This window comes from Nicotiana tabacum, chromosome 5, assembly GCF_000715075.1.
Source record: "Nicotiana tabacum cultivar K326 chromosome 5, ASM71507v2, whole genome shotgun sequence".
NCBI classification, from domain to species: domain Eukaryota; kingdom Viridiplantae; phylum Streptophyta; class Magnoliopsida; order Solanales; family Solanaceae; genus Nicotiana; species Nicotiana tabacum.
In genome coordinates, this window is record NC_134084.1 from 60,530,524 (window position 1) to 60,555,202 (window position 24,679).

The 24,679-nt window shown below is 33.4% G+C and overlaps 1 protein-coding gene and 1 long non-coding RNA gene across 2 annotated transcripts; both read right to left on the reverse strand.

The window, feature by feature from the left end:
* Positions 1 to 554: 554 nt before the first annotated feature.
* On the reverse strand, positions 555 to 3,894 carry LOC142181156 (uncharacterized). Its single transcript, XR_012709542.1, has 2 exons — positions 3,402 to 3,894; positions 555 to 810 (listed from the first exon to the last, which is right to left on the reverse strand). It is a non-coding gene; the product is annotated as an uncharacterized LOC142181156 (long non-coding RNA).
* A 9,444-nt stretch (positions 3,895 to 13,338) lies between these two features.
* LOC107821747 (11-beta-hydroxysteroid dehydrogenase 1A-like) lies at positions 13,339 to 17,698 on the reverse strand. Its single transcript, XM_016648194.2, has 6 exons — positions 17,417 to 17,698; positions 16,638 to 16,830; positions 15,887 to 15,972; positions 15,358 to 15,489; positions 15,074 to 15,235; positions 13,339 to 13,791 (listed from the first exon to the last, which is right to left on the reverse strand). The coding sequence occupies exons 1-6, from the start codon at positions 17,609 to 17,611 to the stop codon at positions 13,576 to 13,578; spliced, it is 984 nt and encodes a 327-aa protein (XP_016503680.1). The 5' UTR covers positions 17,612 to 17,698; the 3' UTR covers positions 13,339 to 13,575.
* Between the last annotated feature and the right edge of the window lie 6,981 nt (positions 17,699 to 24,679).

A 24,679-nucleotide genomic window follows, 5' to 3' on the forward strand; every position in this document is an offset into this window, starting at 1 on the left:
TTTCTTTTGAAACAAATACTCTATTAAGGAAGAATCCTAGAAGAGAAAAATATTTTTGACTTTTTATTTTGGAAGGAAATCTAAAGAATAAATCGAAGAAAAATATTTTGAATTTACATTTGATATCCTTGAAGAAAGACTTCGAAACGAGAAATGAACAAAATAAAAAAATATTTTTTTGGATTTCGATTTTTAATTACCTAAGAAAGAAACTTTAAAGATAAAGATAAAGTATATTTTTTTTCTTCTATGCACAATGTCCTAAAGTTCTTGGGAAAATAAAAGAATATTTTTTTTCATTTTTCATTAATTTCCCAAAGAAGAACCTCAAAAGAAAAATCGTTTCGGATTTTTGAGATTAATACTTTAAAGAAAACTTTTAAAAAGGTACTAAAAGGAAATTCTCTCTTTTTTTTTGAATTTTTAGTCTTAATATACTAAAGGAAATATAAAAGTATTTTTTTATTTTGATATTAATTGCCTAAAGGAAAAACCACCTCAAAGGAAATTTTTTTTCTAGAATTAGTATTCTAAAAAAACCTATAACAGAAATGTGAAAACACAAAATTTCTTCTTGGTTCTTTGATTTATAACATACTTTTTCAATACGAAAATAGTAAATACAATAACAGAAGACTCGACATTACTGTACAAAACTAGAAGGTAAAAGAAAACATAAAAAGAAAAACAGACTCAAAGCACAAAAAGAAAAATCCCCTTAAGCAACTCCTGAATGATCCTGACTGGATGGTCTCGGGGTGTCTGTCATGCTCAAACTCTGGTAAGTAGATCCACACCTGTATGAGAAAACTTTAAACCAACACTATGTGAGACAATAATACTTGCTACTGGACATATGCAAGATATGATTGAGGCTATTTTTGCAAAATGACTTATTTACCCAAAAGGTGGCTAGAAGTGCAAAATTTGGCTAAGACCCCACAAAGCCAAGAACCTAAGATTTACTAGGAAGACCGGACCCTATGTGGGTTGCCTACATATTATGCCCCGAAATACGAGAATTAGGTAAGCATAGTTCGGACAAATTGGATACGGGCGAGAAATAAAAATTACAACTAAATTCAAAAAAGCAAAAAATATTTTTTTGTCTTTTGTTTTGAATAAAAAAATGATGAAACATGTAAACATATTTTTGGATTTTCTTTTCTTTTTTTTCCTTTTCTTTTTAAAAAATATGACAGGGAAAATGGAAACTCTTTTTTTTTTTTGAATTTTTTCATTTTCAATTTTTGTTTTTTTTTTTGAAAAGGTGTGCAAGAAAATTATAACTGGGCCCCACTTACTTTATTTTTATACTTCAACCTCTTTTCTTTCTCATTTTTTCCTTTTTCCATTTGCCCTCAACTATCATTGGTCTGCCAAATGACCCTTTTACCCTTGAAGAAATGCAACATGTAGCACATAGGATGCATCAAGATGGTCTGTTATTTTGGGTACACCTGTCCTAGACAGACCCAACATCTGTGTTGAGTCCCTAAAGTCAGATGCACGTGATACAAACAAGCATTCCTACTAGGGATCCGGCATGAGGCTATGTTATTCTAGGTATAAAAACCTGGGTTTATTTGTTCTAGACCTGGCTTACCCGAGCCGAGATGGGACAGCGTACCGGGAATACAGGAGCTTCACCGGCTTTGTAACTTGTCCGAACCTCGTTCTAAAATTGGGATATGACTCTAACAGAAAAGAAGTCACACGAAGTGCACACTTCCCATATGATTTAGAAGACTCAGAGAGAGGAGGGTTTCGTAACAATTTATATACAATTCAAATAATATCAAAGCGGTAAAAAGAAACATTTAGCACATTAGGCCTAAACATGTAATGAAACCAGATAATAAATAAAGCCAAATATAACAATTATTCCAAGATCAAATTCTTGAACCCTGAACCAGAGATTCTAGGTTCGTTCCTCAGTAGAGTCGTCAGAGCTGTCATACCTCCTTTTTACCTACACCCCCGGAAGAGAGTATATAAGGGAGTTTTTCCAATTTAAGTGACAATCGAAACAGGATTATTTATTTATTAAAAATTCAGAGTCGCCACTTGGGATAATTTATGGTGTCCCAGGTCACCGGTTCAAATCCCGAATCGAGGAAAAGATTGACTCTGTAGTACAGTACGCGAACCAGAAATTCGGGTAAGGAAATATGTTAACCCGGGAGAAGGTGTTAGGCATTCCCGAATTCTGTGATTTTAGCACGGTCGCTCAACTGTTATAATTGGCCTATTATCTGATTTTAAAACACTTTTAAGCCTATGTGCATTTTAACTTTAAACTGCTTTAATTATTTTAAAGGAAGTTTTCAATGTCATCTAAAACGTGTCTTTGGATCACGCTACATGAAATGCACCCGCGATCCGCGACATATTTTATTTAACTTTGTTAGGATTTGGATTTGAGTCACCTGAAATGCACACCCGATTTTAGGAAGGTAGTTTTTAAATAGCGCTCCTAAAGCAACTACGCACTTTCAACTTTACGAGGCCATGGAAAATTCAACTAAATGGCGCACCTCGTTTTCTAAGGATACAAATGTTAAGTGAGGGTCCTAGGTTTTGAGGTTTTATTTGGCATGGCACGCCTCAAATTATTTCAAAAGATTTTAACTCAACTAAACCAAACTACGGACATTCATAGATTATTTCTTTCTAAGTTGAGATTGTTGGAAGGAAATCAGACACCATATGTACATGACAATTGAAAAAAAAATGAAAAAAAAATGAAAAAAAAATTTAATAGATATTGAAAATTAAACACCACATATACATGAAGCTTTAACTGCTACTCCAAACATTTTATAAACACGAACACCGTTTCTTAAATAATTGTTTTCATATAACCAAATCACTGTTTCCCAAAACTGATGGTTGTATCATTTTTATTGTGTCATGAAGCATCTTTGCACAACAAAGACTGCTAGCCTCCAATTTAGTCCAAAATTATGAGTGAGATTTGCATAAGATAAAAGAAATGCAGAAATTTCATTTACAGTACCTAATTTCAAACTAAAGAAATTAAACTTAAAATAACCAAGCAAACCGCAACAGTATTCTTATCAAAATTGACGGTCAATGCTACTGTGCATACACTTTCACAAAAGAAAAGTTCAATCAACGAGGATAAATGAGCAACAAACATTCTTCGGAATTTTAAACACCAACGCTTTGCTCAAAACGATTAATTTATTCATTGTGCGAAAAATTCCGTGCCTCTACGAATGCTACACAATGCAACGCAACTCGATTCATTTAAAAATTACTCATCAAATAAAAAACAAAATTGGCGTGATTAATCAGTGTGCAGAAAGAGAAAAATCTTCATGCTATATATTTGAAGGTCGATGATTCAGCGAGAGTGGAAAAAAGAAGTTGCTTACCTCTCGATTCTCTACAACAGGAACAACAACTTTTAAGCAAAATCAACTCAAACCCAGAAAGATCAACTTCAATTTTGAACTATTTTTGAGTACAAAATCGATTCCAGATCTTATTGTCTTCCTTCTTCTTTTCGGTTTTTTTTTAGTTTTTTTTCAGATTTGGATCTCCTCTTTTCGCTATCTACGTGTGTGCTAGTGAGATAAGAAGAGGAAGGAGGAGGGGTCTATTATTTTCAGAGAATTGGGGGTGATAGCTCCAAGAAATTTTTGTTTTTTTTTTTTCTCTTTTGAGAAGATGAGAGCGTCGTTTTTTATTGTAAGGATGTTTTTTTGATTTTTTGTCTAGCTGCTCCTCAGATAATGTGTGTTTAGGGTATAAAGAAGGGATGGGTTAATGGGCCAATGGTCTAGGCTGGGTAGGTATAAGGTAATTGGGCCATTGTATTTGTTCTTTGGGGTGGCCCAATACACCCAGACTAAGTCAATTTCTTTTCCCCATTTTTCTTTTCTTTTATTTTTTCCTTTTCTTTTCTTTAACTAATTAAAAACCTAAATTAGGCTATTTTTGTATAAATTAAAATTCTTTATTCATTTTTAACATTAAAATAACTAATTAACTAAAAACTAAAGAAAAAATGCTAATTTTTAAAGACTAAAAGATAAATATATAAAAATGATAATTTTTTAGGATTTTTCTATGATTTAAAAATGTTAAAAATGCAAATAAATAAAGAAAAATTTCTAAAATTAATGAAAATTATTTTTGGTCTATTTTTTAGGAGTTATTTTCATGTAGGGCAAAAATCACGTGCTCACACACTTGTGATCTTCAGTGTAAGAAAAAACATGTTGCAAGTGTTGGTCCATCTTCATCACTGCCCCATAAAAAGCGCAAGGAACATATTATTCATCCCTCAAATACAGAGAATCAATCCAAGATTTCTCCTATTAGTGTACCTGAAATTGCACAAAATATTTTGCATCACAATCAGCCGGCAGATTCCAAAAATGATGAAGTATCTTCTTTGAGGAAAGACCTAAATTCATTCAAAAAATACGTGAGTTTTTTATCCACATATTAAACATTACAGTTTAGTGCTTAACATTCGTATATTTTTGGCGCACTTTTCTAATTATTTCTGTCTTGCTAAGATTGTGGGTGAGTTCAAGTCTCTGAGATCATTAATCAACAATAACTTAAAGATGCTTTCTGACCATCTTCAAGACAATCAGCAAAAAGAAAGCTTACACCAGAGAAAGAAAACCACAAGGAGATGTGATGATGGTATTGAAATGCCATATGATGCTAACTTGCAAGATATTCCAAAAGGTCACAGACAGCTGATAAAGCTGTCGGCGATAATGTTGAGGTTTAACATTTTTTAACCTCTTTAGTATATGTTTATATCTCATGTTTGCTCTTACTCGGATTAATCATATATAAAACAATTTGTAACATTATGAAATAAAAGTATATACAGAATATTTCAATATTTTTAATTATCTTAATCCTATATGCATTTGTATTTTCCTGACTTTATTTATACATAATTATTATGATCTTCGCATGTTGTGTCTAGATGTATTCATGTATATTAAAATATGATACTTGTATATATTTAAGCTTCCCCTATACTGTGTAATGTTATTACACAGTAGTTAGATGTATTTAAATACTGCCTCAAATAACAACTGTATTTATATGTATTTAGATGTATTCTTAATATGTAGTCTGATGTATTTAAATTCTCTCTTAAATACAGCCTAAAAAAAATACAAATTCAAGATCAAATATGTATTCTATTTATATATATTTAGATGTATTCATACAGTCAGTTACTATATGTATATAGGTCATTTATAATACACTAACATTGATGTATACGTCTAACAGAATATAGTGGTTAGTGCTCTTTTTGTGGAGTCAAGAGTGGTGGGGAATACTAGATTGGAGGTGCCGAGCAACATACCACCTATAGGCCAAGAGAGTGTATCTACATATTACTATGTATCACAATTTGAGTTGGATGACAAGTTTCTTCCAAGTCAAATTCCAGAAACTAGAATTGTGGTACACAATAGTGCACAAAATGTTGAATCAACCCCATTACCATCTCATAGGAATCGACGACCAAGTAGATGTTATTCTTCACCTTACGAGTCTAACTTCGACTCCGCAGGTTAGTGTTTTATAAACTTATGATCTATTTCCCCATGGTATTTATAATGTTTAGTCTCTATTCATGAATTCAATGAACAACAGGTACCTCAATAAAGTTGACCCCCATATTTGAAAAAAGACACCCCTTTGAGGATGATTCAATAATGGGGCCACATCCTACCTTAATTGTTCAGGAATACGAGAAATGGGTTTGTGATGGTCTTCTCGCTAGACATGAACAGATGTAAGTTTTTCCCCGGTATGTCTATTATGTATTTATATATTTAAAAATGGATATAATATTTTTTATATCATACTTGTAGAAGTAATTTGGAAGACCATTACAAGAAGAACAAGTCAATACTTCATATACTATTGGATTTTGGAGTTGATCAAGTCAATTCAAAAAATTAGTTTTACCTTCTATCGTTTGATGGTAAACTATGGGATGACAATGTAAGTTTTAACCCTTCCAACTCCATTATAATTCATTTCTTTAGGATTGGTTTGTCTAATTGTATAATTCACAAATTGAGCTCTCACACAAATTTGTACTCAGATGTATCTTTTACATCTGATGTATTTAACTGTATTCAAATGTATTTTTAACAGTACTCAGTAGTTGTAAATAACATATGTATTTAACTGAATCAGTATAATGTATTTAATGGCCTCATTTGCCTTGAATAACAAATGTATTTAACTGTATTCAGATGTATTTTAACAGTACTGAGTAGTTTTAATAACATTTGTATTTAACAGTATTCAGTAGATTTGATAACAGATGTATTTAACTATATTCAGTAGCTTTAATCACAGATGTATTTAACTGTATTCAGATGTATTTTAACAATCCTCAATAATTATAAATAACATATGCATTTAACTGAATATGTATGATGTATATAATGGCATCATTTGTCTTGAATAACAAATTTATTTAACTGTATTCAGATGTAGTTTAACAGTACTCGGTAGCTTTAATAACAGCTGTATTTAACAGTATCTATATTATGTATTTAACTGATTATTCATGATGAAAATTCAGTTTCTTTTCCTTAATTTCATTCATTGTACTTACACTATGTTATTAAATTTCTATATAGCATATTGACGTCATATTCTACTATCTGAGAAAGAAGGGAAAGTACAACCAAACAACCAACTTCAAGTATACAACTGTTGATTGTATATTCAAGACAAGAATAGCAGAAATCTTCTACAAGTATGCTGATACAGATAGTAATGCAAATATAGCCAAAGAAAAGGATGTGGTATGTGAGTACATAAAGGGATACAGATTGCTAGCTAATGTACCTTGGCATACTGTTGATAATGTCTTGATACCAGTCAACTTGAAAGACAACTACACTGGATATTGGCTGTCGTCTCATTTAAGGAGAGATGTATCAAAGTGTATGACTCATACAGATATGCAGGTCATGATGCCTATGTAGCTTCTGAGATAGATAAGCTTGTACCTCTGTATCTATCAATCAGTGGCTTTTACAGAGATAGTCAAGGCATAGATTGATCTACTTACTCAGCATACACTAACAAGTCACATACTGATCCCTTTGAAGTTGTTATCATATCAAATCTGCCTCAACAAAAAGCTGGCAGCATGCATGTATTCAATCATCATGCTTGTACCATTTTAAAACTCTAATTGTATGAATTATTTTTAATTGTTTCAATCAATATTTTTCAGGTATTGTGGGGTGCACGTTGCTGCATACGTGGAGTTTCTGAGCACTCTTGGTGAGGTTCCACAAACAACATTTGATTCCAATCTACTCCTCAAAGATATAGTGCTCTCCTCTGGGATTATGCTATGTGAAAGATAGACACTGATGCCATAAGCGAGAATGAAGCACCCTCAAAGATTGCTAGGCAAATCATGGAGTCAGATTCAAAGTTGCAGATAGTGTCAGAGTAGCTTTAGGTGAATGTAGTTTTCGAAGGATGTTTTAGGTGAATACTGTTTTTGAATAGTTTTTTGGTGAAGATGGTATTCAGTTAGAAAAAACCATGTTTTAATCACTTTATCAACAGTGTTCATATATGACCATTGCAACTTTTCAATCTATGTTTCATTGTTTTGGTTCATAAGTATTCATGCTTAATCTACAGTTTCTATTCATATGTATCTTACAAGATATATTGACATGTATTCAATAGGGCGTATAAGTATGTATTAAGATTCAGTCACTTGGCTTGTATATCAAAGTCAGAAACAGTATGTTACAGGTTTATACGTATGTACTCAACTTGATGTATTTATTTCACTTAAGCAGGTTATATTCATACTTATACAAATCTATAAGTAATTGTATTCATTTGGTTTGATTTCTATAGTCAAGGCAGACACAATGTATAAGACAATTTGTATTTTTGTATGTATTTAACATTGTATATTAGTATGTAATAATCTCCAGTCGTGTGCATTGTATATCCAATTTAGAGACTGAATAATACAATTGTTATAATTATATATTCAACAAATTGTATATGTATTTATTGAAATTGTTATATAGTTGTATTCAGATGTATTATGGTTGGTTATGTATATACAACTCAGCCACTGTCTATACTACATTGTCTAAGTATCTGTTGAAAGGTTGTATTCGAATGTATTCAACACAATAATACAACTAACTATATCCCGAATCTATTCATTTAAAGGTTCAAAATGATTTATTTCACAATGTCATCAGAAGTAATGACAAATCGTTGGAGCATTAATACATGTCAGAGTGTTAACTAAATCCTACGCGGACCATTTCTATACATTCACTTATTATGTCCTCCCTGCCCACATATGCTACATAAATGTTGATTTTTTTGCTGCAACAATTCACTGAAAGGTTTATCGCGCTTCTTCGTTGGCCATCCAGGAAATCTTTTCCATTTGGGTGGTAATACAACTTCCTCTACAACATGTGCTGGTATATTCCATTCATTTCTGTCCGTTAGCGGGTACACAGGCACGTCATATGTCATTACAACAGCCCAATAATCTTCCAATGCACGTGCACGTTGGAATATACAGGCACGCCGTATATTCCAATGCACGTTGTAATAGTTAGAGCAATAATCTTCTGGCATTAGAAACTTGCTCTTCAATACAGCCCAAGCATGTGGTCATGGTAACTCATCAACTTGGAACCTCCCGCAAATGCATTTTCTCTCTAACAGGCAGACAGTGCAATTCCTCCCTCCATTCGTAACCGTATGTAAGTATTCAGTCGATGGTACCACCTACATTTAAACATAGACCTATAAGTTTCGAGCACATATAAAAAAAATTCATTTATATACCATATAATAGACGTATTAAATATACAGCAGTATGAATTAAATCAAATATGTTTTGAATACAAACATATTTCTGTATGTATAATGTAGAATTATTAAGTTAAATAATGCATCATATATGCATAATGCATAATTATTTCAGTTAAACAAATGAATTTCTGTATGTATAATGCAGACTTATTCAGTTAAATACAACTGAATACAGAAGAATACATCATTTATGCAGACCGACAGATTATAAACTATAATTACGTCTTATCTTATGAATACACTGTTATACATCTAAAATCTGGTTAACTTAGGCAGCTGAAAAGAAACAAAAACATTATAGGACTTTGCATGATAATACAACTGAATACATCTACCTAAAAAAGGTATAAATTATTTCAGAAAAAATTAAGCTATCTAAAGAAAGAGCTAAATATATGATACAATTACATTAAAATAAAACTTACAGTCATGCATGTAGACATTGCCTCATTCAAAGTCAGCATCTCCTGGTATTTTTTTCCAAGCGTTATGTAAGTCTGTGTAGCTTTTTTGCGGTTACTGCAATTCTAACGTCCAAACATCTTCCTAACTTCTTCAAGGAAGTCGTATATTGGTAATTCCCTCGCTGACACTAGTGCGACATTGATTGACTCAACAATATTTGATGTCATGGTCCATCCCCTGTTAACAGGTGAATACAACCTAGCCCACTTTTCGTATCCAGCTAACTCCAAGTATTCTTTCACCTTAATATCTACATTCTCCACCTTCTCTATCAGACTGTCAAATTCAGCTTGTGTGTATGCTTTTGCCATTGAGAAGTATATCTTGCTCAACTTTGCATGGCTCTTTTTGAATTTCTTATATACGTTGTTCCATAGATGCCATATACAGGCAAAAAGTGGTACATCTGGATACACTCTCGATACAGATTTAATGATACTCTCATTTCTATCTGAAACGATGCACATGTTTTCCCTGTCACCGTATGCTATCTTGAATTTCTCAAAGAACCACGTCCAAGCAGCATCATTCTCTGAATCAATAACACCATATGCCAGTGGCAATATATGATCTATAAAGACAATTACATGCTATTTCTATCCTGGCTAGTTTACAATTTACCAAAAATTACAGCTACATACAGTAACTGCTGCATACAATTGAATACAATTGTTGTTGTATTTATTATACAGTTGCATATAATTTACTAATCATTACTGCTGCCTTCATTTGAATACAAATTACATTTTGATTTTGCATACATCCATTGTAGTAAGAATTTAATTTACTAAGAATTCACGTACCCACATGCACCATCCAACATGTTGGCCGAGATGAATGTCCTAGTGTAGTAAGATTTTAGGTGACTTCCATCTACAACCACAATGGATCTACAATGATCAAACCCCTTTATAAAGGTATACAAAGATATATACACATACATGAACTCATGTTTGGGCGATTTTACCATTCTAATGTGCGAACCTGGATATGTCTTATCCATTGTATATAAGTATCCTGGTAATTTTTTGTATGAATCAGCCGGTTCACCTCTCAAAAAATTTATTGCCTTTTCTTTAGCACGCCACGCCAACATATAGCTAACATCTACACCTAAATCTGATTTCACATCATCAATTATATCCTTTGGGGTGTATTTTCTCTTATGATTAGTAAGCTTGGGCCTAATCATACCACCTATAAGGCTGCTACTTGCCTGTCGCTGCTCATACACCTTGTCCTTCAACGGACATGTATGCTTATCAATGAAATCTCTCACTTTGAATAGTTCTGATTTGTTAATGCTCGAAGCCTTAAACCTCCATTCACAATCTTCTGACATACATAATAATGCATAGCTGCAAAGAATTTATCATTATACATATGATTAACATAAATGCTTACAAAAAAATCACTCATATACACATGAATACAAATACGACTATATTTATTTGTGCAAATAATACAACTAAATACACTTATAGTTATATGCATACAATTGTATACAACTAGTAAACCAATGAGGAAAACAATGAGAGCCACTGTAATAAGTTTATACAATTAAAATACACAAGAATACATGTATTTGAAGACCATAAAAAAAATAGTTAACCACATCAGTGAAGATCAATTGTCTTACAAATATGCATAAACATATCAACATATAACTTACAACTCCAACCATAAATACAAAATACGGCAAAAATAAAGAATAATAAAATACACTCAAACCTGACAGGCCACGCCAACATGTAGCTAACATCTACACCTAAATCTGATTTCACATCATCAATTATATCCTTTGGGGTGTATTTTCTCTTATGATTAGTAAGCTTGGGCCTAATCATACCACCTATAAGGCTGCTACTTGCCTGTCGCTGCTCATACACCTTGTCCTTCAACGGACATGTATGCTTATCAATGAACTCTCTCACTTTGAATAGTTCTGATTTGTTAATGCTCGAAGCCTTAAACCTCCATTCACAATCTTCTGACATACATAATAATGCATAGCTGCAAAGAATTTATCATTATACATATGATTAACATAAATGCTTACAAAAAAATCACTCATATATACATGAATACAAATACGACTATATTTATTTATGCAAATAATACAACTAAATACACTTATAGTTATATGAATACAATTGTATACAACTAGTAAACCAATGAGGAAAACAATGAGAGCCACTGTAATAAGTTTATACAATTAAAATACACAAGAATACATGTATTTGAAGACCATAAAAAAAATAGTTAACCACATCAGTGAAGATCAATTGTCTTACAAATATGCATAAACATATCAACATATAACTTACAACTCCAACCATAAATACAAAATACGGCAAAAATAAAGAATAATAAAATACACTCAAACCTGACAGAATTAGACCTATCAACCCGGAATTGAAACCTTTGAGATATAGCATAATGCTCCATCACCTCTTTCAATTTTGCCTTATCCTTATATACTTGTCCAGCCATAACCTCCCTTTGATTAGTTTTTGAAATTATCAAATCCTTGTTCAGTTCGAACACCGCAATTGCTTGTCTTGAGTTGACAAAATCTAGTACAAGTGTATCATCTGTATCGGAATCATACCTTTGAACTGATTCGTCTATTTGCACAATGTCGCCTTGAATTAAACTACCTCCGGATACAAGTTCTTTTTCAATAGTTGTTATGCACAAAGGATACATCCCGAATTCTCTGTTCTCTTTTTTCAACTCTACATACACCCTGTAACCCATATTATTGTGTATTTCCATTGGCGTGTAATTTTCTTCTACTTTGTATTGAATTTTAATGGACTTTGAGGTCAAATCTATGTTGTTGATTAGAGATTGACACAACCAAATCATTATACAACGCATACTCCTTTTCAGTATTCCCTCAATTGAATAATCGACGTAATTGCTCTTAATGTTCCACTTGCCAGAATGCCGCAACAATACTGTTAAACTTGCCATATGTATACAATTGTATCAATCGCAACTTTTCGTTGTTGAAAATAGAACTGGGTAGCACTAGAACTATAGAAAAAGGGAGAACTTAAAATCCAGATGTTGCTCTGCTTTAGGTTATTTTTTCCGATTGAAAAACTTTCGTGAATGGAGGAATACATATTTATGGTGCAATAGTTTGTGTTAGTTGAGTTATATTAGGAGAATATCAAGTAAATTGATTTCCTTTCCGTTTTAAACCAGTTGAAAGGTCCATATTTTACGCTAAAAACGTTTCTATATTTTTTAATACACCTGGTAAATACAGTTGAATACATTGAAGATTAGTTGGACTTCCCTGATTCACACCTATTTTTGCTACTGTATTCATGAATACATTAGGTTAAATACATTAAATACATGTAATAGATATCTATAACACGTAATATAACAAATGATATCTATAAATGACTAATTACTACTAAATGATAGTGCTTTATGAAAATTTCTCTTTCATAATCCATATAAATTAGGCTAAAAGTGGTAAGAGTAAGGGAGTTGGGCCAATTTTCCCAAATTAGGTGGCTGAACGGTTCTGGGCCGTAATTTTCTCATAAAACAGATAACCAAATGACCCCCCCCCCCCACCCACCCACTTCACAAACTAACCATATATTGACCAAACAACCCCACACACTAATACTCCTTCGTTTCAATTTATGTTAACATGTTTAATTGGATACGGAGTTTAAGAAAAAATGAAGATTTTTGAAATTTTTGATCCTAAACAAGTAAAAAAGGGACTCAAAATATATGTGTAGTTATCAAAACTTCTCATTAAGGGTAAAATTATAAGTTTAAGCTAAATTGTTTCCAGGGTCATTGTTTTTTAAACGAACCAAAAAAGAAATAGATTCACATAAACTCGAACAGAGGAAGTATTTTTTACTCTTCAGGCAAATTTATGTGCACGCCATCCAATTCACAGCCAAAAATAAAAAAAGAAAAATAGACAGCTCAAGAAAAATTCCATTACCCCCCATAATTTTACATAATCATGTGCAGAGGTTCTTAGAACTATTTCTCGACATTAGTAAGGGTTCACTCTAGATCATGATAAAAAGAGTAAAATCTTCGTAGAAAAGTTTACAGTAACATAAATATAGTCGCAAGCTAACCCAGCTACTTAACATAATAATAAGAGCAAGAACATCAGCTACATATCCACTCTATTCTTTTTTCACTTCTTTATGCTTTCTTGCCTTGTGATTGTAAACCACCGGTACACAACTTCAACATAAATGTACGATAATACCATTCAAACGCTTGAGGGCACGCAGTTTTCGCGAAAAACAGCACCCAAAAATATTTTGGCTCCGTAATATATCTCTTTTTCCGGCATATTGCACTTACAATTGATTTTGCACAGTCACTAGAACTGATAACTGGGAGAACAACAACATTCTGCAAATATAAATAGATACGATTTGAACACTGATTAGTAATAAACTTAAATTTTTACTGCTTGCCTAAAAATTCTTTATGATTATAACTTAAGTAACATTGAATTGTTAGACTGTGGGAAAATTGATAATCAGACGTCAATGCATTAGTAAATTATGAATCTGGAAGGAAAATTTGAAACTTTTGGTGGTCAGTTTACCTATATTATATAGACAGAGTTGTGCATGTACTACTAGATAGTAGGCTTATTGACAAAGACGCTAGCTGAATTGGTTTCTGTGGGGCTTAATTCTCCTGATTGAGACGCGTCATTCAAGAAACATAAGTTAATAATTAATGAAACTCAACTGTACAATACTAGCACCCTTGAACATTTATTAATTTCACTAAGGTTACTGGGAAAAAGGATAAAAAGCCTTGCTGTGGGCGATGTGAAAGGTACAAGTTCATAAGTCAATACTGTAATAAATATTTCATGATCAAGATTACTTAACTCGTGTATGAGTATTATTTCCAAAATAGGTCATGAGTGGAACATTCTTCTCTTTTGGTCCTTGATCATGATTAGAGGAGAAGATTTAATTTATACACACTAATAAAATAGAGAATTCTTACATTATGTTTCAAATATTTATCATTTTAGAATAAATAGAGTGAACATTTACTAGTAAGAGATCAAAAAATAAATAAGGGTAACTAAGTCAAATAATATTTACTATTATAAAGAATGTACAAAAGCTAACATGACAAGTAAATAGAAATAGAAAAAGTACATTTTTATTTTATTCTCCATCTTATTCCACTTTTGTGAATTACTTGCAATTATCTTTTATTAGGTGATGTGAAAGTGTTATGGAAGTTCAACTTTAGAGGGGATTAGAATAGATAGGCTAATCCACCAGAGTAATTTTCAATAACAGAAAAATAGGTAACTAAATACCCCTTTTCGGTTTATATGAACCTATTTTCTTTTCAGTCCGTTCTAAAAAGAATGACCCCTTTCTAAATTTGGTAACAATTTAGTTTAAACTTACAATTGTACCATTAATGAGAAGCCTTTTTAATTACACAAATACTCTGGGCCCCTCTTTGACTTGTTTAGGACAATAAATTTCAAAAATCTTTATTTTTTGTTAAACTCTGAGTCCAATCAAACAGGTTCACATAAATTAGAACGGAGGGAGTAACAGGGATTGTAAGCCCATCCTTCAAGTTGTTAACCAACTAAACGGCCATATAAATTGAGAAAATAAACAGTGAAATTAATGGTTGGTTATCTTACATTAGCTAATTCTGATTCAACTTGCAAGACCCCATCTTTTAGGTGCTTTCCTCGTATTATTTCTGAATCAGTAAATCCTAACGTTGCAATGGTAATTGAGATTTCCGGAGCCAATTCAAGTCTCATAGTCTCGTAAAAGCCTATTAAAGCAGCTTTACTCGCCTGCAAAGCCAATACAATTAATTAACATAACAACAATATATAATTAATATAAGAGAAGAATTAATTAATTAATTAATTAATTAAGGGGAATAAATTAAATAAAACTAAAAGTAGTTTCTTACAGTATAGAAGCTTAAAGATGGTGGGTGCAAAATTGCCACGGATGAAGAATTGACAAACACCTTGCCTCTTGTCTTCTTCAGATGAGGAATTGCAAAGTAAGTTGGATAAACAGATCCCCAGAAGTTGATATCCTTTTATCCCAAACCATATCATGCAACAATAGGCAAAAAAATAGTTACGAAAATTAGTTCTATCTTTTTATTTATAGAATAGAACTACTACTCCCTCCGTTTCATATTAAATGAGGTACTTTCCTTTTTAGTCTGTTCCAAAATAAATGACATATTTCTAAATTTGGAAATAATTCAACTTTAAACTCTTTCATTTTACCCGTTTACCCTTAACGAGAAACTTTTATAACCACACAAATATCATGGTTCCACAAACTTTTTACTCCTTAAGTTTTTAAGACCACAAGTTCCTAAAGTCTTCTTCTTTTTTCTTAAACTCCGTGTCGAGTCAAACTATCTCATTTAATATGTAACGGAGGGGGTATTAATTTTGAAATGATGCCTACGTAAACATTACCATAACAGATGTATACTTCGTAATGTCCGTCACATCATTGATAGAGCACACAGAGGATATTCCAGCATTGTTGACGAGATGATCCACTGCATGCATGTAATTTTTAACTTCTTTTACCGTGAGTACGTAGTTAATTATGGCAATAGAAAATATCACAAGACTATACACTTCCTATTCGGATTTAACTTTTACAATGTCAAGAATTTTACTCTATTAGTCTACTTTAATCTCCCCTTCTTATTTTAATACTAGAGTTTATGTCTGTGAAATGATAGTGCAAGTAATTTTACACTATTTGACCTACAATAACATGTAAATTTATGTACCAAGATCAATAAGTAGGGGCGGCCCTAAGGCTAGGCCAATGAGGCCGTTGCCTTGGGCTCCCAAAATTTGAAGACCCCAAATTTACTGTAAACTATTATTATTGCTGCTACTACTACTTTCACTATTATTGTTATTATGAAAATCAAAATTTTCATTTTGAGTTTCCAACCTCAACATTCGATAATCTACCACTTTATTCTTTGTGCTCTTCTTCCTATATTTTTTGTTTGAAACTCGCTATTTTTTGTCTTAAATGATTAATTTGTTATTTAGAAAGCAAAATTTCCTGTTAATGTACAAATTTTATAAATAAATTTAAGAGCTTCTCAATATGGTTTTGCCTTATGCCACGAGATCTGTTGAGCCGTCCCTGTCACAAAGCTTAATACATGCTAATAAATTGGAAATCAGAATAGCTAATTACAACGACCGAAATGATTGACAGTTTGATCTACAAGTCGCTTGCAGTCGTCAACGTTGGATACATCAGCTCTTATAGAAAGCACATCCGGAGACCCTAAGCTCCTTGCCTTCTCCGCTACTTTTCGAAGCTGCTCCTCCCTTCTCGCCACTATTACTATTGAAGAACCTCTTCTTGCATACTCATAAGCCAATTCCTATTAATCCACAAATATAATTTTCTAAAATTGTATTCGTAAGAAGAAAAAATATCGAATTAAGTTTAATATAGGGATCTTTACCCAAATAGCCCGCCATATTAATTCTTTATTTTTTCTATCAATATACATAAATTATACATTAATTATACATAATTATACAGATGTAATACATAAATTATGCATATATTATATATTTACCGACTATTTTTAGTGATAGGGTGGTCGGCCATTTGGGTTAATTTTTCTTTAATATATAGTATATATTAAAAAATAATTAAAATATTAAATATACTGAAAAAGTCAAGGGAATTTTAGTTTATATGCATTAAAAAGAATTTAGTAATCTACATAATGAAATATTCCGGCGAAGTCTTGGATAAGGAACAACATTCTTGTTTACAACGTATAAAACATATTTTTTCAAAAATTCGGAACCTTTTCTTAACAGAAATGTTTTTTTCCCCTTAAAAATATTACATACTTCCCAACATATAAAACACCATACATGTAAAGATTATGTCTAATGGGATTTTTTAAACTTAAAAAAAGGAAAAAAGAAAGAAAAACTAATAGGACGACGAACCTCCCCAATTCCTGATGAAGCGCCAGTGATGAGAACAACTTTGCCTTTCATGTTCTCACTTACCACAAGCCGATACAGAAAAAGCACGATCCTAAAGATGCAAAAGAAGGGGAAAATGACACAGAGTGTGCCAAGAACTAATGGAGTAAAGAGTAGAGTGGTGAGAGTGTGAAAAAAATAGTAATTAGAAGCCATAGTTGTGAATTTGATGTCAGTCGTGTACTACTCCTCAATAATGGTGGGAGATTGTATGTTGGGGAACCATATTTATAGAGTGCACGTTTCACTCCAATGAACAGCTCATAATATAGGGGAGCAATAAAAACCTGGCCAGAACTCGATGGATGCATTAAATTTACTTAATTTAACTCTACAATTAGCATAATTCATAAATTGAAGTGAGTTTGAATAGTTTTTATGTTCGGTATCCTTGCTATATCCCTCATATCCCATTTAATTGTCATTTTAGCCTTTTGCACTCCCTTTAAGAACATTAGTATTAGAGTTACTTGATTGCTTTTTTATTCTTTGATTTCTCAAATCTTATTACCTATTTCTAAAACATTTATTAGAGCAACAAAGAGAATATTTAATTTTTTTTTCTTTCTAAAATGATAAGTATTTTTGGAACAACTATTTTAGCAAAAGTACCAAGTAAATAGGAAGAAGTATTATATTTTACGTTTTAAGAACGATATATGATGTTACTCCTCTATGTTTTCTGAAGTACAAATATTAGTTAGAAGTTATTATAGATATTTTTCTTTTCTTGGAATTTTATTTTATACATCAAGTGAAAAAAATGATGTTCAGTACAGTTAAATAAAGCATTTTGCACATATTCTCTATTTTATTGGCTTGTGTATGTAGTGAGGAAGATTTTTCCAATTGCAGATTCAACGTGGGCTTTGAGGAGCCAAAAGACCATAGTTTCCGTTTTGTACCTTATGTGTGTAAAAACAAGTTTTGTAAGTAGTAAAAGTTAACAATCTTTCTACTCAATTGTTTTTTATTAGCCTGCTTTAAAAAGAGTGGTATATTTTTAACTTTTTGTATACGGTTAAAATCGGGCCTACCCAATTTTACTATTTGATTGAGGCTAGGGAATTGCATCAAATATCGGTGCCGCAGTGGATCAGACCAAAGCACGGGGACAAGGTATCGAGTTCGAGGGCCGAGGTACCTATCGAAATCGAGGCTGATAGCGATCGAGACCAAATAAGACAGACATCGAGCAAAGGACAATACAGAAAGGCGAGATATCCGTGACTGGTCGAAGATCATGGCGTAAATCTCGGAACAGATCAAATCAAGAGCGGCTGTTTTTCTAATCATGGGATTCACTTCCGTAATTAGAATTCTACCATAGATAGGATTCCTCTACTATAAAAAGAGGGTCCTAATCAATTTGTAATTACCTTACACTCTGAGATATAAAAAGCAATATAGCGCCTTTTCTTTAGTTCATATTCTTGTTCATAAACTTGTTATATTTTAACTTCTCTTGCACAAATCAATTCGAGGGTATTCAAGCTCGAGGGCTGAATTTCATTCAATACTGGTTTGCTTTATCCTATTGTTAATTTCTATTTCTAATCTTTACATTTATCAATTGATATTGGGTGAAATCACGTGTCCTTAAAACCACATTATAAGTTTAATTGTTATCCAATTTTAAGGGTAAACACTTTTAACTTTATATTTATATTTACAGGTATAATTTTATAGCTGTATAAATATCATGAAATAATTAAAATTATACTAAATTTTAAAGGTAATTATTTTTTTAAATAATTAAATTTTGTATCTAATCAAATAATATCATAAAAATTGAACGGAGAAAGCTCGCGTTCTTAAGTCAGATCCGCAATATATACTACTCCCCCTGTTTCAATTTAGATGACACACTTTTTTTGTTAGTGAATTCAAAAAAGAATGACACATTTTTATAATTGAAAATAATGTAACTTTAAACTCTTTATTTTTTTCTCATTTTATCTTTAATGAGAAACTTTTATAAATACATAAATATCATGATTCCATAAAATTTTAACCCTTAAACTTTTAAAACTATAATTTTTTTTAAATTCCGTGCCGAATCAAACTAGTTCATCTAAATTGAATCGGAAAGAGTAATTGTTTAACATATTACTGTTTCTAAGACTGACTGCTTGGAGATCTTTAGTGACGTCAAATAATGGGACTGATACGAAGTGACACATGAACGATCGTTGAAAAGGCTCAAACACCAAACAAAGATACTGAGATTTTGTCAGGTTTCCAATTTAGCTTATTAAAAAAGTGCATGTGATGAAAGGGGTACATGCAAGTTACTGAAACGGAAGCACGGGGTAGAGTACCGAGACATGCATTCAACATGGTTTTCCAAGTACGTAAACGGCATAATGATGTGGGAAGACTATAGCTTGCGACTTTTGCGTGACAATAAATTGTAGATTGGCGGAGCAAACGAAAAATGAGGTGATTGTACGTACATTCACTATCTGAGTTTAAATGTACTCCGTCCGTCCAAATTTACTTGTGCTTGACTTGGCACCCTCCTTAAAAGATAATAAATAATATGATAATTTTACTATATCATTCCTATTTATTATGTGCTTGAAAATAAATTGAAAATAAATAATATTTAATAAGAAAGGTAAAATAGGTATAAAATGATAAATTATCCATTGGTTTTCCAAGCTAGACAAATAAAAATAGATTTTTATGTTTAGTTTAGTGGACAAGTAAATTTTGATAGCATGAGTATTAACTCATTCTTTTTTATATATTTAGAATCTAATTCAGCTTCAAAATTAACTCATGAGATTGTTTGATTATTATATGCGGTGAAAGCAATTTCAGTGTTGAAATTACTTGTATTATAAACAACTAGCACATACGGGGTTTTACGGATACTTGAAGCGGGAACACCACTCGTCGATGAAGTTCCCCTCCACTTCAAGCGAATTAGCCAGCAGTTGTTGCAGCATCTCCACCATATATCCCAATAGTTCCACGGTCTTCTGTTGTGTTACCTGAATAATATTGGAAATTTATAAAATTCGTGTGGGCAAATTTTCTCTCAAAACAAAGTGGAAAATGTGTGGTATTTGGTGGAAAACCCTCTTATGTAGGGTCAAAACCCGAAAATTACTTGTAGTCACTAAACTTATAGTTTGTAACACAAAAGTTACTTTTTTATTTTTTGTAATTGTATACGGTCAAGATCAGAGAGCTCAATCTCGAGGGCTGAACAGAACCCCGGGCTCGAGTTCGGGGTAGCACGAAGTAAAGACCAAATCTGACTGGAAAATGCATACCTCGGGGGAGCAAATCGAAGACCCGCCATGATCTACCTCGAGGGCATTACATTTTAGATGGCACTCAAGAAAGAGCGGAAATTCCCCAAACATGTGGGTTAGGGTATAACTTAAGGGATAAGATTTGTACGAAATAGTACAAGTTCGTACTAGGTTGTTATACAACTGTACCAATAAAATTCTTTACCATAATTGAAAATGTACCATATTAGGGTTTTCCCCTTCTATATAAAGGGGACCCCAATCTTTGTAAAAGAGATCTCATTCACTGCAATAGAATATTCTACTATGCTTTTCTTGTTTACCGTGCTCAATAATTGTTCTTCAGTTTTATTATTTTTACTTTATCGTTCATAGTTTATTGGTTCTTAGCTCACCTCAAGGCCCTCGAGATTATCGAGCTCGAGGTCCCCGCTGCTCCAGCAATACTGGTTTGGTTCATCAATTCTTCTTACTTAAACCTAATATTACTTGTATATTTACTAGTATTAGAATAAGTTACATATCTTTAAAACCACAAATTATCTTTAATTGTTACTCACATTTTTCGAAATAAATAGTTTGGCGCCAATCGCAAGGCTAAAGATAATAGTGATTATTTTAGTACTAGTTTTACAATAACACACATTATTATTCACACTTTTTCTTGTCAAAGATTCTTTGATTTCAGGCTATGATATGTCTAGCACACAAACCGCACCTGCCCATGACAGTGAGGGACTCGGAGAAAACAACGGTATATGTGTTGGTGTACCACCCATAAATCCCGAGGGAGTTCCAAATATGGAGCCAGTTGATATCAGTTCACATAACGCTCTAAACACGGACGCAGGCACCGACCCCGTAAGGAATGCACACAGGGAAGCCCGACCAGGGGACCAAGGAACGCCAGAAGTGGAAGAAGGGGGAGTCAGCCTCCAAGTGATATTCGAGATGCTTGATGACGTCCAAATCCACCACTAAAAATAAATGGATACGGTCGCATGCAAAATAATTGACCCAACTATGAGTCGGGGTCGAATCCCACAGAGAACAATATGTAGGCGATTAGGAATGTAAGAGAATTATTACTTGTTATGCAATGCCAAACACTTAGAATTTGTTTTAGAAAATGTTTATACCTAAATGCGGAAATGTAAAATAACCTAGAAATCAAGTAAAATGATCAATGGTTACAAGTATGGATGCATCGGGAATCACACTCAAGTAACGATCCAATGTATTTCATGATTTTACAAATATGAGTGAGTTTATGTTAATTAGCCACGGGTAATAATTCTATATTAGCTTCTTCCAAATACTAACAAGACTTTCCAATTGAATTATCCCTAAAACAATTAAGAGATTAAGCATACCCAGATATGGCTACAAGTAGTTCAATCCTATCTCTAGGTAGAATCTATAAAATGAGGGTTAAAGCCTCAAGTTCTTGTTAATTAATCTTTCCCAACCCAAAATAATCTTTCCCAAAATTAATTTGGAGTTAATGAGTGAGTCCTAGAGTTAGCTAATCCCTTTGGAAACATTAAAGAACAATAATAATTAAAGAAACAATAACTCGCTTCATAAAAGATGAAAAATCATTCAATACATATGCACAACAAGGTATTTAATCCACACTTTAATTATGAATATTTCTATAAACAAGATTCAAGTATTGGAATAAATACTACACTCTTAGATATTCAATACAAAGCAAGGAAGTGAAGAAATGAACATAAATGAGTAAGAAATTCTCAACTAAAAGCTTCAAATCTTCAAGACCAAAGTGTGTGTGCAAACCCTAGCTTCCAACCTTGTTCTCTCTAGTGTTTGAGACTGAAAAATAAGCCAAAGATCTTTTCCCAATAGGCTTGGTCGTGTCTTAAATGGCTTGGGGAACACAGACATGAAATTCCATTTTTACCCTAAATCTGCCCAGAAAATATGTTATGCGTTCGCGTCTATACACCTGTGATTGTAGTGAATAATTTCCCCCAGGTACGTGATCGCGCACAGTGCCCCGCGTTCGCATAGGTAGGTTGACCAGCCGCTGACCAAACTTTCTCCTATGCGTTCGCATTGATACATACGCGTTCGCATAATTTTGTCTTCATTGACTTCTGCGATCGCGTACAAGCTCTTGTGATCACATAGGGTATTTGGCAACAGCCATCTTTCACCATTTTTGAACATTTTGACTTGGTTTCTTCCGTATCTTCTCCAAATCATATGATACCTGAAATATGCCAATAAAACTTATAAAATGTCCTAATTTCTCAATAAAATCATACAATAACTTAAGTATAAAGAGGAAATAAGTTGGTAAAATACCAACTTATTAATGCTGCAAGCTCAGCAAGTCATCATCACTCAACTTCAGAGTCAGAATAGAACTCCTAACACCGCCTAACCATAGAACACTCGGCGTATTGAACCAGGGCTTGAAAGGCCCGCTGAAAGTGGCTCGGGGACTGACCCCACGGTTATGAGAATGCTCGAAGAGCTTGCCAAAAGGATCGAGACCGGAGAAAAGAAGATTGAAGAAAATGACAAAAAAGTGGAGACATACAACTCTAGGGTCGACCAGATACCAGGAGTACCTCCGATTTTGAAAGGCCTGGACTCGAAGAAGTTTGTGCAAAAACCATTCCCCCAGTGTGCGGCTCTGAAGGCCATCTCGAAGAAATTTCGGATGGCAGATATCCCAAAATACAATGGAACTACTAATCCCAACGAGCACATTACTACAAATACTTGTGGCATAAAAGGAAATGATTTGGAAGACGATGAGATTGAGTCTATTTTGCTAAAAATGTTTGGGGAAACTCTGTCTAAGGGTGTCATGATTTGGTACTATAACTTACCTCTGAACTCTATCGATTCGTTTTCCATGTTGGCAGACTCATTTGTAAAGGCACACACCGGTGCCATAATGGCTGCAACAAGGAAGTCTGATGTATTCAAAATAAAGCAAAGGGAGAACGAGATGTTGAGGGAGTTTCCGATGACTGGGCCATACAAGCCTTCACTCAGGGGCTAAATGAACGAAGTTCGATAGCTTCAAAATAGCTGAAGCAGAACTTGATCAAGTATCCCGCCATGACTTGGGCGGATATGCATAACAGGTTCCAATCAAAACTTAGGGTCGAGGATGACCAGTTGGGAGCCCCATCGGGCTCAGTTTATCCAAGCATGTTACTAGCAAAGGAGTCAGGAAATGCCGACAGGGGGCCAAGGTCGAATAAGGAAAGATATCGGCCATACGCCGAGGATCAAAGGAACATTTCAAGGCGTAACATACCTCGGAATGATCGAAGATCAGATCGAGGTCAAAGTTCCCGAGGACTCATGAGCAAAATCGGGTTTGATAAGAACTTGGGATCGGCGGAGGCACCCCGATTATCAGAGTACAACTTCAGCATCGATGCCTCGGGAATCATCTCAGCCATTGGCAAAATTAGAGATACTAGATGGCCCAAGCCTACAAAGACCGATCCTTCTCAGAGGAACCCAAACTTGATGTGCAAGTATCATGGTACTCATGGGCATAGGACCGAGTATTGTAGGCAGCTTAGAAAGGAGGTAGCCCGGTTGTTCAACGAGGTGCATCTTTGTGAATTTCGCAGCGATCGGGACAAGAACCATTTCCGAGAAAGAGATGCAAATAGGAAGAATGAACCTGAAGAACCTCAACATGTCATTCACATGATCATCGATGGAGTCGACGTCCCACATGGACCTATATTCAAACATACCAAAGTATCTATCACAAAGGAGAAACGGACTCGGGACTACATGCCCGAGGACACCCTCACATTCAGCAAGGAAGACATTAAGGCCTTATCTCAGCCTTACAACGATGCATTGGTAATTTCTATTCTTTTAAATAAAGTTTAAGTTAAACGTGTTCTCATGGATCCAGGTAGTTCAGCAAATATAATTAGATCAAGGGTCGTGG